We start from the raw sequence: 16515 nt of genomic DNA on the forward strand, positions 1-16515 counted from the left end.
CACTCTGTGCACTGCAGAGTGCACTAGTGTAAATCCTGTTGAAAATCAGTGGGTGGGGCCCATCCCCACTGAAGAGGCCGGCAGCATAACGCTGAGTGGGCCACTGCGCATGCGCTGATCTGTCAGCGCCGAGATCGGCTAATAGCTAGTGCTATTTAAATTGAATGCAAATTAGGATTTGCAGACATTCTGCAGCTCCACGCTGACGGCGCTGGAAATCTGGCTGTTGGAGACTCACGGAGGCAGTGGTGCCCATCGGGGAGCCCGCGAAACAGCCTCCGCTTGAGTCTCCTGGCTCGCTGCACTACAAAAGCAGCATAGTGGGATGGCAGAATCGCCTCTCCCCCTTGTGTTTTCCCACAGGAAGGCATTATAAATAAATAAAAACAAAAAATGTATTCCTCGACTGGTCGTGCATCCTTCTTTCTTCTGTGCAGCATGAGGTCAGCGAGGAGACTGCCTTTCCTTTCAGCCATTGCTAATGCATTGTATAGGAAGACCAGTGAAGGGAAGACGTAGGAGAAAATGGACTGTTAAAATCATTCGATATATAAGCATAAAATACAGTGACAGCAAATTGACAGTTTACCTTGTGAAAAAGGAATCTGTGTTGGATTATTTAAGCAGTTCATAAATGATATTCTTATGTCTTCAATAAGACCTTCCAAATGTGATGTTGGCTGAAAAAAGGAGAATCATCCAAAAAGTAAGATATAACAAAGAAAATCATTATTACCTCGACCTTGAACTTTGTATTCTTACTTCCCAGTAATTACTTTACCTAAGTTAAGCTTGTATTTTTAATTCTCTAATTTAAATACACACACTAAATCTACCCTCATATGAATTATGTAATTAAATATTTCTAAAATTCCATTATAATTCTGGTCTACCACCGCTCCTACATCACACTTTCACTCTTGTATTTTATTGCACTTGGAGAAACTCTAGCACATATAACTATATCTAATATATCTTAAACAAAAAAGGAACTCGGGGCGGCATGGTGGCACAGTGGTTAGCACTGCTGCCTCGCAGTGCCAGGGACCCAAGTTTAATTCTGTTCTCGGGTCATTGTTGGTGTGGAGTTTGCACATTCTTGCCATGTCTGTGTGGGTTTCCTCCGGGTGCTCCAGTTTCCTCCCACAGTCCAAAGATGTGTGGGTTAGGTTGATTGGCTGTGCTGAATTGAGCCTAGTGTCAAGGGATTAGCAGGGTATTTGGGTGGGGTTGTCAGAGTGGGGCCTGGATGGGCTCGATGGGCCGAAAGGCCTCCTTCTACACTGTGGGGATTCTATGAACTATTTGGTTGCGTTAAGAACTTTGCAGTTCAATTGTAAAACAGCTATCCAGTGGCAAAGAAAGACAGTGCCAATCTTTTTCTTAAACGTTACTCTAAGATATGTATTTGATGGACAGAATTAGCAGGCCTGCTCATTTTATTGCACGTACATGGAGACAACAAAAGATTAAAAATGTGGGAAGGTTCAGAGAGAAGGATAGAGGGGGAGAGGGATATTGAGTTTGCATCAAATTACTGGCTCACAACACAACATTTCTCTTAAATTATGATGACATTTGAAAATTACTATAAGGACTGTGTACTTCAGAAGTAATCCTACATTTACCAACATGTGCATAACTTGGGAATTAATTCAAACATAAAAAATCCTCTTCTACGCAGTACCTATATTTAAAAACATTACAATTCATGAATTTGCAAACTAAAAAACCTGATACACTATTTTATTACAAATTCTTAAACTCCCCTCACACCACCTTCTAAATGCAACGTTTATAACTTTTAATTGTCACTTATACATAATTTGACATGGTCTGGTCATTGAATAATATATCCGATGTGCTTAGGATCATGGAATCATTGAATCCCTACAGTGCAGAAGGAGGCCATTCGGCCCACTGAGTCTGCACCGACAACAATCCCACCCAGGCCCTATAATGTTTATTTATTAGTCACAAGTAAGGCTTACATTAATTCTGCAATGAAGTTACTATGAAATTCCCCGAGTCACCACATTCCAGCGCCTGTTCGGGTCAATGCACCTCACCAGCACGTCTTTCAGACTGTGGGAGGAAACCGGAGCACCCGGAGGAAACCCACACAGACACGGGGAGAACGTGCAGACTCCACACAGAGCTGGGAATCGAACCCAGGTCCCTGGCGCTGTGAAGCAGCAGTGCTAACCACTGTGCTACCATGCTGCCCCTAACCACTGTGCTACCGTGCCGCCCGCCCCTATCCCCATAACCCCACATTTTCCCCTCCTAATCTCCTTGACACTAAGAGGCAATTTAGAATGGCCAATCCAGCTAATCTGCACAATTTTGGAGGAAATCGGAGCATCCGGAGGAAACCCACGCAGACAAAGGGAGAACGTGCAAACTCCACACACGCAGTCACCCAAGGCTGGAATTGAACCTGGGGTCCCTGACACTGTGAGGCAGCGATGCTAACCACTGTGACACCGTGCTGCCCAGTTGAGATACTTAATGAGCATCTTCTACAAATTCTCATGTTCAAATAGAACTAGATTAGACATTCTGCTAGAAACTTGTTCAGTTAAATTATTGAATTTGGCAATATAGTTTATGTTCTAATATAGCCATCAACCAATACATTCATCAAGATGGCATTTTTGTGTATATTTGCCCAAACCAGTGTGTTTCAGACATTTTGTCACATATTTACTTACAGAATCATCAAGTTTGCTGTATGAACAAAATTATAACATGTATTTTTGCTTACATATTTCCAGTTGCATAAATAACTTGAAGACACCATGCCGGCATTATCCAAATGGATTCCAGAGTTTTGGCACACTATTGGTAACTTCTTCATGAAACATTTTGGTGGATTCTGGGGGTGTGTGTTACACAACCAGATGCTTAATGGAACATTGTAAATTGAACCTGAATGTAAACATTTTTATACATTGTTAACAAAACTGAAATAGAACACGTAAATGTAATCAATACTGTTTTTGAACCGTTTCACCCCATCGTAGTTTTCAGCCCCTCATCAGACAGAAAGATGGAATTTAACTCACAAATAGGACCATTGACACCATTAGTTTACCAGGGGACAGTGCTGCTGCAGGTAAAACCAAACTTGACTGTCAACAGTGTTTCTCAAACAATGTTTCCTCAGACTAGAAAAGCACCCCAACTATTGGAATTTAACCATTAATCCAAATTGCCATCTAATGCAGATCGAATACTCTTATGTAGATACCAGACTACACTCTTACCTCTGCATAACACTGGAATAGTGCCACTCAAATTAACAAACTTATTTTTAACTCCAGTTCCATAACCTGGAAGGAAAAAGAAATAGAAATTCATCAAATGGATTAAAGACATTGAATGATTTGACTCAGTTACGTTCGCTCAGACATAAAGGGCTGGGTTTTAACTCTAAAAATACATGGCTTAAAATTAGATCAGAGGTTCAAATTTTAAAAAATCTGCAGCCTAACCCACTTCCCAACCCACCCACTTCCAAGTTTATCGGATTTGGGATTAAGGGCAAGAAGCAAGATTGCTTCCAGGAAGCAGGTTGGGAATTTCCAATTTAACCTGTATTACTGTTTAACCTTGGTCTGATTGGATTCCCAGGCCTTGAAAACAGAGTACCTGAAGAGAGATGGGGATTGCTTTTGGGGAGAATGGTAGACCCTTTTCAGCACTGTTTGTGGGCCCGGAAGAGCAGGTGCATTGTTTGGTTCTTCAAACCCCCTCCATCCCACAATCTGTTCGGTGTGGATCTCCCTCAGGATCAGCTAAGCTGCCCCAATGCACTGCTGCTCCCTTCCCGGGGGTCAGTAATCAGTCCTGTAGCTGCTCTTCCCTGCTGACTTCTGGACAAGGAACTCATCAAGGATAAAAGACGTGCACTAACCCAGAGTTCCTGGTTTCTAATCCAAAACTCCACCCTCACCCCATCCTTAGTCTATCCCTTTTAATATCCATGTAATATACTCCAATTTGAGAGAATTATGTCCAACAACATTAGAGTGCACACTTTTGTGAATATGCCAGGGACACTGGTTTACCATGAGATATCAAATAATGCTTTTATTTTAGAGTACGCTAGTGGTCTGGCTCAACTGACTGATTGAATATAATATTTGCACAATGCAGTTTAACAGAGATGGAAATAGTTTTATTATCTGATGCAGTCAGTGTCTCAACATTTACTGGTAAGCCATGCACTGGTTAAGTGGACTCAGCTTGCCATGTCCTCATCCCCACCTTACTTTAGTGATTTCCTCTTGCCTTACAAGCACAAACACGCTGCACTTACAACCACTGTCTGTGGTGGTTCACAGACTCCCGAGATATCCATGTCTTTTGCGACCTTGTGGAGTCCGTGCACCATGCAAAGTGTCCTAGGCTCTTGCAGTCTGACATACTTCACCCAGTTTCCTCCACACTGCTTTCAAAATTTCAGGATTCATTTTGACCATTTATTTTAATTTCTCCTCAAATCTCCTTTTTTCTTCCAAAGTGGAAGCTTGAATTGACATAGAGACCTCAGGGATGTCCCAAAGTACTTCACAGACAATTAAGTAGTTTTTTTGTTAAGTGTAAATTGTACACAGCAGGGTCCCACAAGCTGCAATGTAGCAATGACCAGTGATGTCTTCCTGAAACTGATGAGTGTTACTGAGTGCTGTGTAAATGCTCTGCTACTGTTCATCATAGAATCCCTACAGTACAGAAGAAATTTTCCCTTACCATAAAAGTGTTGTATTTTCTTTTTAAACTCACCAAAAAACTTAGAATCATAGAATTCCTACAGTGCAGAAGGCCATTCAGCCCATCGAGTCTGCACCGACTCTCTGACAGACCATCTTTTCGCCACCCTATCACCATAACCCCACACACTTACCATTGCTAATCCATCTAACCTACACATCTTTGGACTGCGGGAGGAAACCAGAGCATCTGGAGGAAACTCACGCAGACACAGGAGAATGTGCAAACTACACAGTCACCTAAGGCTGGAATTGAACCCGGATCCCTGACTCTGTGGGGCAGCAGTGCTAACCACTGTGCCACCATCCCATCCTCTTGCACCCTTAAGCAAAAGGAATTTGCAGTTTACAGTAAGTGTTCTCCAGGATCTCTCATTTTACATAGACAAATATGGAGTCACGCATTTTAATCATGAATAGGAGAACAAATAAATGTAATTTATCAAACTTTCTCTGCACAATCTAAATCATTACTTACGGTAATAGTCAAAACATAAAGAGAGGTTTCTGTACTTTGTTTGTACATTTTTAAGTTCCTTCATAACCTCTGCTGGATAACAGTAGGAACACTGTAAAAGAAAAACAATAAAATCACTTACAACACTGCATATTACAAAATCAAAACCTAATTTCCTGTTACTATTACGTTTTCAAAATCTACAAAAATAAACCTTAAAAAGTAAAATGTCATTGTCTTCGGGACATGATGCTAGAATAACCCAGCTTCCCAAGATAAGCTTTCTCTACCAGCTTCAAACATCTTTTGTGAACTTTATGAATGGCTTCATTCTTATTCCTAATGCATAACAGTCTGCAACATAAAACTGGCCAACACAACAGATGCTATTTTTGAAGCCTGATCACTTTAGAAATCTAATGTTCCCCGAGAACCATGGAGCCTATTCCTTCTTTGATTAGTTTGAGGCAATCATGTACTGAGGCTTTCAAGACATTTCCAGGAACATAATCGAGAGGCAGAAGCTTGCTGAGTTTCTTTAGAGTCAGAGGTTTACAGCATGGAAACAGGCCCTTCTGCCCAACTTGTCCATGCCGCCCCCTTTTTTTAAAGAAACCCCTAAGCTAGTTCCAATTGCCCGCATTTGGTCCATATCTCTCTGTACCCATCTTACCCAAGTAACTGTCTAAACACTTTTTAAAAGACGAAATTGTACCCGCCTCTACTACTACCTCTGGCAGCTTGTTCCAGACACTCACCACCCTCTGTGTGAAAAAATTGCCCCTCTGGACCCTTTTGTATCTCTTCCCTCTCACCTTAAACCTATGCCCTCTAGTTTGAGACTCCCCTACCTTTGGGAAAAGATATTGACTATCTAGCTGATCTATGCCCCTCATTATTTTATAGACCTCTATAAGATCACCCCTCAGCCTTCTACGCTCCAGAGAAAAAAGTCTCAGTCTATCCAGCCTCTCCTTATAACTCAAACCATCAAGTCCCAGTAGCATCCTAGTAAATCTATTCTGCACTCTTTCTAGTTTAATAATGTCCTTTCTTTCAGTCTTGGAGCCAAAGTGAACGCTTATGCATTCACAGCCAAAATACACCCACTTCTAAAGCGCTGCAGCTGAGTAACAGCTTCAGAGCGTTGGATCTCTTTGCTTGGCTCTAATACTGATTGGCAGCACCACCTCACTCCATATCCATGAGAGGTGCCATCGCGACAATCCCTTGTTCCTACCTTTGTCATAGCAAATTTGGCTGAAAATTTTGGTGTTCTTAATACTGCATATGCTCCCAATGCTCATCTTCCTGCTACTAGCTGCCTGTTTTTGTCTCTCTCTCTCCAATTCAGGTGGCCATCCCACGGACTTGAATAAAGAACTTCTGAAGTGTATTCACTTTTGTAGAGAAGCAAGGCAGCCAATAGGTATCGAGCAAAACCCAATGAACAAAAACTAATTTTGAACAGATAACTGTTTTAGGAATGTTAGCTAAAGCATAAATAGCAGTGTCTGGTTGATGCAATGCATCAAGTGTGTTAGCATAGTGGTTAATCTGCTTTTCACCTCTTGCTTTCAGCTTTGACCACAGGCTAGTAACATAACTACTGTGAAGGGAGAACTGAGCGCGTAAGCCTCTCCCACCAGTGCATAAGCAAGACAAATGTAAAGCCTCCTTGTGGAGATAGACAGGGGACATACAGGCCCACCACTCTGGTGCCCACAAATCAGATGCCCAGCAATGGGTAAATAGCAACACTGCCATGTGGGTGTTTTGAGAGAGAAGAAAGTGAGTAAATCCTGGCAGGATGTCAGGAGAGGAGTCCAGTATCTGAAATCTATCAGGCAGTTTTCCGGCACCTCCAGGGGCAGCACTAGTACAATACAGTACTGGTCTCATCCTTTACTTTGGATGACACCAACAATGACAAAGTGGGGGGGGGGGCGGAGGAGGAGATGGTCCTGATACTAGGGCAACTTAGGGTCTCCATACTATTTGCCCAGACCGGTATACTGAAGAGGACACTCCAGCTTTGTGGTGTACAGACTCCAATGCAGTGTAAACACGACCACATTGTAACTCCAGATTACAGCGCAGTGTAACCAGTCCTCAGTGTAACACCGGATCCCAGTGCAGCATAAACACTCTGCACTGTAACTCCGGATCCCAGTGCAGTGTAAACACTCCACACTGTAACTCCGGATCCCAGTGCAGTGTAAACACTCTGCACTGTAACTCCGGATCCCAGTGCAGCATAAACACTCTGCACTGTAACTCCGGATCCCAGTGCAGTGTAAACACTCCACACTGTAACTCCAGATCCCAGTGCAGTGTAAACACTGCGCACTGTAACTCCGGATCCCAGTGCAGTGTAAACACTGCGCACTGTAACTCCGGATCCCAGTGCAGTGTAAACACTCTGCACTGTAACTCCGGATCCCAGTGCAGCATAAACACTCTGCACTGTAACTCCGGATCCCAGTGCAGTGTAAACACTCCACACTGTAACTCCAGATCCCAGTGCAGTGTAAACACTGCGCACTGTAACTCCGGATCCCAGTGCAGTGTAAACACTGCGCACTGTAACTCCGGATCCCAGTGCAGTGTAAACACTGCGCACTGTAACTCCGGATCAAAGTGCAGTGTAAACACTGTGCACTGTAACTCCGGATCCCAGTGCAGTGTAAACACTGCGCACTGTAGCTCTGGATCAAAGTGCAGTGTAAACACTGCGCACTGTAACTCCGGATCCCAGTGCAGTGTAAACACTCCACACTGTAACTCCGGATCCCAGTGCAGTGTAAACACTCTGCACTGTAACTCCGGATCCCAGTGCAGTGTAAACACTCAGCACTCTAACTCCGGATCCCAGTGCAGTGTAAATACTCTGCATTGTAACTCCAGATCAAAGTGCAGTGTAAACACTCTGCACTGTAACTCCGGATCCCAGTGCAGTGTAAACACTGCGCACTGTAACTCCGGATCAAAGTGCAGTGTAAACACTGCGCACTGTAACTCCAGATCCCAGTGCAGTGTAAAGGCTGTGCACTGTAACTCCAGATCCCAGTGCAGTGTAAAGGCTGCGCACTGTAACTCCGGATCAAAGTGCAGTGTAAACACTGCGCACTGGAACTCCGGATCAAAGTGCAGTGTAAACACTGCGCACTGTAACTCCGGATCAAAGTGCAGTGTAAACACTGCGCACTGTAACTCCAGATCCCAGTGCAGTGTAAACACTCTGCACTGTAACTCCGGATCCCAGTGCAGTGTAAACACTGCGCACTGTAACTCCGGATCCCAGTGCAGTGTAAACACTGCGCACTGTAACTCCGGATCCCAGTGCAGTGTAAACACTGCGCACTGTAACTCCGGATCAAAGTGCAGTGTAAACACTGCGCACTGTAACTCCAGATCCCAGTGCAGTGTAAAGGCTGTGCACTGTAACTCCAGATCCCAGTGCAGTGTAAAGGCTGCGCACTGTAACTCCGGATCAAAGTGCAGTGTAAACACTGCGCACTGGAACTCCGGATCAAAGTGCAGTGTAAACACTGCGCACTGTAACTCCAGATCCCAGTGCAGTGTAAACACTCTGCACTGTAACTCCGGATCCCAGTGCAGTGTAAACACTGCGCACTGTAACTCCGGATCCCAGTGCAGTGTAAACACTGCGCACTGTAACTCCGGATCAAAGTGCAGTGTAAACACTGCGCACTGTAACTCCGGATCAAAGTGCAGTGTAAACACTGCGCACTGGAACTCCGGATCAAAGTGCAGTGTAAACACTGCGCACTGTAACTCCGGATCAAAGTGCAGTGTAAACACTGCGCACTGTAACTCCGGATCCCAGTGCAGTGTAAACACTCTGCACTGTAACTCCGGATCCCAGTGCAGTGTAAACACTGCGCACTGTAACTCCGGATCCCAGTGCAGTGTAAACACTGCGCACTGTAACTCCGGATCCCAGTGCAGTGTAAACACTGCGCACTGTAACTCCGGATCAAAGTGCAGTGTAAACACTGCGCACTGTAACTCCGGATCAAAGTGCAGTGTAAACACTGCGCACTGTAACTCCGGATCAAAGTGCAGTGTAAACACTCTGCACTGTAACTCCGGATCCCAGTGCAGTGTAAACACTGCGCACTGTAACTCCGGATCCCAGTGCAGTGTAAACACTGCGCACTGTAACTCCGGATCAAAGTGCAGTGTAAACACTGCGCACTGTAACTCCGGATCAAAGTGCAGTGTAAACACTGCGCACTGTAACTCCGGATCAAAGTGCAGTGTAAACACTCTGCACTGTAACTCCGGATCCCAGTGCAGTGTAAACACTGCGCACTGTAACTCCGGATCCCAGTGCAGTGTAAACACTGCGCACTGTAACTCCGGATCAAAGTGCAGTGTAAACACTGCGCACTGTAACTCCGGATCAAAGTGCAGTGTAAACACTCTGCACTGTAACTCCGGATCCCAGTGCAGTGTAAACACTGCGCACTGTAACTCCGGATCAAAGTGCAGTGTAAACACTGCGCACTGTAACTCCGGATCAAAGTGCAGTGCTAAGATTCGGTTTCACTATCCGGATGCCGCTCGCTGGCTGCTGTCCCGGGGCTGTCCCGCTGCTGTCCCGGGGCTGTCCCGCTGCTGTCCCGGGGCTGTGTCGGGCGCTGTGCCGGGTGCTGTCCCGGGGCGGCTCAGTCTCTGCTCTCAGTGCAGTGAGAGGCCCCCCCCGGGTGTAACTCACTTCGATCAGGCCGCGGTGCAACGGGTTTCCCGAGAAACTCAGCATCCCCCCGGCTGCTCTCTCCGCCCTTCAGCATTCAAAGCGAAACCGGAAACCTCACAACGTCATGACGTAGCAGAGGAGCACGTGATCTGCACCTGACCAGCTGAGAATTGTTACACCTGGCGGTGCACGTGACTCAGCTGGTATGGTGCCATCCAGCTGGTATGGTGCCACCCAGCTGGTATGGTGCAGTCAGCTGGTATGGTGCCATCCAGCTGGTATGGTGCAGTCAGCTGGCATGGTGCAGTCAGCTGGTATGGTGCAGTCAGCTGGCATGGTGCAGTCAGCTGGATTAGTGCCATCCAGCTGGTATGGTGCAGTCAGCTGGTATGGTGCAGTCAGCTGGTATGATGCAGTCAGCTGGCATGGTGCAGTCAGCTGGATTAGTGCCATCTAGCTGGTATGGTGCAGTCAGTCAGCTGGCATGGTGCAGTCAGCTGGTATGATGCAGTCAGCTGGCATGGTGCAGTCAGCTGGATTAGTGCCATCCAGCTGGTATGGTGCAGTCAGTCAGCTGGCATGGTGCAGTCAGCTGGTATGATGCAGTCAGCTGGTATGGTGCAGTCAGCTGGCATGGTGCAGTCAGCTGGATTAGTGCCATCCAGCTGGTATGGTGCAGTCAGCTGGTATGGTGCAGTCAGCTGGCATGGTGCAGTCAGCTGGATTAGTGCCATCCAGCTGGTATGGTGCAGTCAGCTGGTATGGTGCAGTCAGCTGGTATGGTGCCACTCAGCTGGCTTGGTGATACTCAGCTGGCTTGGTGATACTCAGCTGGCATGGTGCAGTCAGCTGCAACTACAGCTTGCTCCCGAGCTACTATATTGAGCATTGGCTCTTACAGATTCTTATACCCCTTTCTTTGCATTACAAAGCATTACATTTACATCAGGCCATCATATTGTTACTTTGAATTGGTTACAGTTCTGTTTTTGATTACATTATAGGTTTCCATTGTCTTTTGTGCTTTAGCTTTAATCATTTTCTGGACATCTACTGCTCCCTATATACAGGATCAAAGCGTTGTGTTTGTCAAACTGATTTCGATGGGGTGTTAATTGTCCCATCTCCCGGATACTTGATTAGTTTTTCAGAGGCACAATGGTTCCTCTAGACTTTTTGGAGCCTTTATAAGTGCTATCCGGTCTCTTGTAGGTGCTGTAACCTTGGAACGATTTCACCTGGGATATGACTGGTTTAGTGCCGTCGGAGATGTAGTTATTTGTATTTTGTCCTGTCTGCCTGCAGTGAGTGTGGATACTACAGTGCTGTCTATTTAACCCTTTCCTCACGTTCCCCTCCTGCTACAGCTCACACTCCCTGGGTTTGCTCTACTACATTCACCCTACAGAGAATGGTCTTGTCCTGCTACAGGAGTAGAGGGGTATTTGGTGAGTATTTCAGCTGTTGTGAGACAGCAGTGGAGAAACAAAAAATACAACCGTGAGGCCTTAAGAAACTGGTGAGTTAATTGGCCGGTAAGTGCTCAGTGTGAGGGGCAGTGTGTGAAAAACTTGTCTGGAATAAGGGAAAGTTAGGGCTTAATATATTAAGGTGTTTCAAGTAGTCCAAAATAGAATAGTTACGTTTGAGAAGTAAACAAAGTATACCCTCGGGTTTAAAACAGTGCACAGCTTGGTGGTTATTTAATAAAATATATAAAAAGCATCATAAATAAGTAAGTAAATTAATTATTTGAAACACATTAAGGGTGGAAGGACAAGTGATGTGTCAAGGTTGCAGCATGTGGGAGCTCTGGATAACATTATGATCCAGGACAAACATGTTTGCCATAAGAGGAGCTTCGGCTCAGCATCATTGAGCTGCAGACACTGTGACACATCAGGGAGGGAGGGAGTTACCTGGACATTTTGTTTTAAGAGACAGTCATAATCCTTAGGATAGTGTCTTCAGGTTTGGAAAGTAGCCAGGGATGGGGGGTACAACTGAGGCAGCTGAGGCAGATAAGGGGGCCCAGATGGCAGGGGTGTCAGTCTCTGCAATTGTACAACAGGTTTGAGGTTCCCTCAGCTTGTTTAGATGAGAGTGGGGGCTGCAGGATGGATGAGCTGACAGGCCATGGCACTGTGGTACAGGAAACTATTCAAGTGTGGGGAGCACATAAGAATGGAGTGGTGGTAGGGGACAATATAGTGAGGGAGATTGACACTGTTCTCAGCAGCAAAGAACTTGAGTCCAGATGGCTGTGTTGCCTGTACCAGAGTTCAGGACATTTGCTCTGGGATGGAGAGGAGCTTGCATGTAGGTACCAATGACGAAGTAGAATGAGGAAAGAGGTTCTGCACAGAGAGTTTGAGGAACTAGGCACCAAATGAACAGAATTTTCAGTGTTATACCTATGCGCAAATTGGCACAGGGTACCTAAAATTAGAGAAATGTGGCTCAAAGACTGATGTAGGAGAAGTAGGTTTTGGTTCATGAGGTACTGGCATCAGTACAGGGGAAAGCGGGGCAGAGTTGGCTGGAGTGGACTGGGAAGGAGTTTAACAGAAAGGATGGTTGATCAGCAATGACAGACGTTTATGAAAATAGTTCCTAACTCATGACAAAGATATATCCCAGTGAGGAAGAAGGATTCTAGGAAGGGGATAAATCAACCATGGTTAACTAAGGAAGTTAAGAATACAATTAAACTGAAAGAAAAAAATACAATGTGGTAAAAATTAGTAATAAGTCAGGGGATTGGGAAAGTTTTAAAAACCAACAAAATATGATGAAAGAAAAAAGAAGGAAATAATAAACTATGAGAGTCAACTAGCAAATAAATAAAAACAGACAGTAATATCTTGATTAAATATATAAAAAGAAAGAGACAGGCCAAAGTGAACATACACCCCTTAGAGAATGCGACTTAGGAAATAATAATGAGGAACCAGGGAATGGCAGAGGAGTTGAATAAATACTTTGCATCAGTCTTCACGGTGAAAGATACTAATAGAATTCCAAAAATATTAAATAATCAAGGGACAATAGGTGGGAAGAAAATAAATACAATAGCTATCACTAGAAAAAAAACACTAGGGAAACTAAAGTAGTGAAAGGCCGATAAGTCAAGTGGGGGGGAGAAAAAATAAACGTAGTCGTAATTGGGGATAGTACAGTTAGGGGCATTGACACTGTTCTCTGTGACCAGATCGAGAATCCCGAAGGTTGTGTTGCCTGCCTGGTCCTCGGGTTCGGGATATCTCATCTGGGCTGCAGAGAAATTTGGAGTGGGAGGGTAAAGATCCAGTTGTTGTGGTCCACGTAGGTACCAATGACATAGGTAGAACAGGAACAGCGGTTCTGCTAAGGGAGTATGAACAGCTAGGAGCTAAATTAAAAAGCAGAACCAAAAAGATAATAATCTCTGGATTATTACCTGAGCCACGACCTAATTGGCACAGGGTCAATAAGATTAAAGAGATAAATGCGTGGCTCAAAGATTGGTGTGGGAGGAATGGGTTTGAATTCATGGGACATTGGCACCAGTATTGGGGAAGAGGGGACCTGTTCCAATGGGACGGTCTTCATCTGAATCACGCTGGGACCAGAGTCCTGGCGAATCGTATAACTCAGGCTGTAGATAGGGCTTTAAACTAAATAATGGGGGGAGGGTTCAGTTGTATGGAGAATTAGAAAATCAAAATTAAAGGAGAGGGTAGAAGTGCAGGTTAATGATGAGGACTTTCAACTAGTTAAAGCAGCTGAGGGCTCAGGAGAGGTTAGTAAAGTTTCCAGACCACATAATAGAACAGAGAGTATAGAAGGTGGCAGGAATCTAACCTCAGGCAGAGTAAAAAAGGTGACAAGTATGAGAAGGGAGGTGGTCAATGCTGGACTGAAGGTGTTGTACCTAAATGCGCGCAGTATACGGAACAAGGTAAATGAGCTTGTTGCACACATTGAAATTGGCCGGTACGATGTTGTGGGCATCACAGACATGTGGCTGCAAAGGGATCAGGGCTGAGATCTAAATATCTAAATATCCACTGGAGCAAGCTGAGAGGGGTGATTGAAAGCAGCAGTGCTGGTAAGAGATTAATTGGATTAATTGAATTGTTTATTTATTTAATTAGTCAGCTAGTGTGTGTATTTTTTTGGCCTTTACTTTAACAGCAGTTTTTCAAGTTTAAAGTGAAAACTAGAAGTGGGCAGCAAAGGAGTCTGGGAAGGGTTTTTATTTTAACTTTAAAAGTCAGTTACCTGGGAGGTTCCCCCTCATTGATCCACTGGAGCAAGCTGAGAGGGGTGATTGAAAGCAGCAGTGCTGGTAAGAGATTAATTGGATTAATTGAATTGTTTATTTATTTAATTAGTCAGCTAGTGTGTGTATTTTTTTGGCCTTTACTTTAACAGCAGTTTTTCAAGTTTAAAGTGAAAACTAGAAGTGGGCAGCAAAGGAGTCTGGGAAGGGTTTTTTAAGCGCGTGAAGTATAAAAGGTAGGCTGCAGTATACAGCGGGCAGCGTCGGGAGCGGGCAGTGTAGTGTGTGGGAAGCAGAGTGTGAGCTATAAGACTTTGGCTCACAGGGCTTAGGCTGAAAGGGCGAGTAGGGGTGAGTTGAATTCATTTTTGCACTTTCTACCTGGTACTGGCAAGGTATCTAGAGGGGATGGGTGTGCAGGCAGTGCAATGTTCCTCTTGCACTATGTTTGAGGTGAGGGACGACGACAGTGTCCCTACTGATTACACCTGTGGGAAGTGCACCCATCTGCAGCTCCTCCAAAACCGTGTTAGGGAACTGGAGCTGGAGTTGGATGAACTTAGGATCATCAGGGACGCAGAGATGGCCATAGACAGAAGCTTTAGGAATACAGTTATTCCGAGGATTGAAAACAGATGGGTGACGGTGAGAGGGGCTGGGAGGAAGCAGTCCGTGCAGGGATCCCCGGTGGTCGTTCCCCTTAGCAACAAGTATTCCGCTTTGGATACGGTTGAGGGGGATGACATACCAGTGGGGAGCCGCAGTGAGAGGATCTCCAGCACTGTGTCCGTCTCTGTGGCTCGGGAGGGAAAGGAGGAGAGCGGGAGGGCGATAGTTATTGGGGACTCGTTAGTTAGAGGGATAGATAGGAGGTTCTGTGGCAGCAAAAGAGACTCACGGATGGTATGTTGCCTACCGGATGCCAAGGTCCGTGATGTCTCAGACCGTGTTTTCCAGATTCTGAAGGGGGAGGGGAAACAGTCACAAGTCGTGGTGCACATTGGTACCAATGACATAGGTAAGAGAAGGGACGGGGATTTAAAGCAGGAATTTCTGGAGCTGGGCTGGAAGCTGAGAGCCAAGACGAAACATGTGGTCATCTCTGGTACGTTGCCGGTACCACGTGATAGCGAGTTGAGGAACAGGGAGAGAGTGCAGTTAAATATGTGGTTGCAGGGATGGTGTAGGAGGGAGGGTTTCAGATACGTGGATAATTGGAACACGTTCTGGGGAAGGTGGGACCTGTACAAACAGGACGGGGTGCACCTGAACCAGAGGGGCACCAATATCCTCGGAGGGAAATTTGTTACGGCTCTTCAGGGGGGTTTAAACTAATTTGTCAGGGGAGTGGGAAAGGGAGTTGTAGTCCAGAAGTCAGTGAGGGTGGTGAGGTATTGGGGAAGGTATCAGGGTCAAGGGTGGGTACTGGTAGACAGGAAGGTGGGTTGAAGTGTGTCTACTTCAATGCAAGGAGCATCCGGAACAAGGTAGATGAACTTGGGGCGTGGATTGGTACTTGGGACTACGATGTTGTGGCCATTACGGAGACGTGGGTAGAACAAGGACAGGAATGGTTGTTGGACGTTCCGGGGTATAGATGTTTCACTAAGTGTAGGGAAGCTGGTAAAAGAGGTGGAGGAGTGGCATTGTTAATCAAGGATAGTTTAACGGCTGCGGAAAGGCACTTCGTGGGGGATCTGCACACTGAGGTAATATGGGCTGAAGTTAGAAATAGGAAAGGAGCGGTCACGTTGCTAGGAGTTTACTATAGGCCCCCAAATAGTAATAGAGATGTGGAGGAAGAAATTGCTCAGCAGATTATGGATATGTGTGGGGGTCACAGGGTAGTTGTCATGGGGGACTTTAACTTTCCAAATATTGATTGGAACCTTTGTAGGTCAAATAGTTTGGATGGGGCAGTTTTTGTGCAGTGTGTGCGGGAGGGTTTCCTGACACAATATGTGGATGGGCCGACTAGAGGTGAGGCCACATTGGATTTGGTACTGGGAAATGAACCGGGCCAAGTGTTAGATTTGGTTGTGGGAGAGCAATTTGGAGATAGTGACCACAATTCGGTGTCTTTTGTTATTGCAATGGAGAGGGATAGGGCCGTACGGCAGGGCAAGGTTTACAATTGGGGGAGGGGTAATTATGATGCGATTAGGCAAGAATTAGGGGGCATAAGTTGGGAACAGAAACTGTCAGAGAAAGGAACTAATGAAAAGTGGAATTTTTTCAAGGAACAAATACTGGATGTCCTTGATAGGTATGTTCCTGTCAGGCAGGGAGG

At 45.4% G+C, this 16515-nt stretch overlaps 1 protein-coding gene across 1 annotated transcript in view; it reads right to left on the reverse strand.

Annotated features, from left to right (window-relative positions):
* The window catches only part of LOC144495711 (uncharacterized), a 60950-nt gene extending 50888 nt beyond the window's left edge, over positions 1–10062 (reverse strand). The window contains exons 1-5 of the mRNA XM_078216059.1: positions 9980–10062; positions 5257–5347; positions 3270–3335; positions 2768–2931; positions 590–680 (exon numbers count right to left, since the gene is read on the reverse strand). Coding sequence (XP_078072185.1) covers positions 590–680; positions 2768–2931; positions 3270–3335; positions 5257–5347; positions 9980–10024 — 457 coding nt within the window. The 5' untranslated portion in view covers positions 10025–10062. The remainder of the gene's footprint in view (positions 1–589; positions 681–2767; positions 2932–3269; positions 3336–5256; positions 5348–9979) is intronic.
* Between the last annotated feature and the right edge of the window lie 6453 nt (positions 10063–16515).

This window comes from Mustelus asterias, chromosome 7, assembly GCF_964213995.1.
Source record: "Mustelus asterias chromosome 7, sMusAst1.hap1.1, whole genome shotgun sequence".
In the NCBI taxonomy this organism is placed as follows: Eukaryota; Metazoa; Chordata; class Chondrichthyes; order Carcharhiniformes; family Triakidae; genus Mustelus; species Mustelus asterias.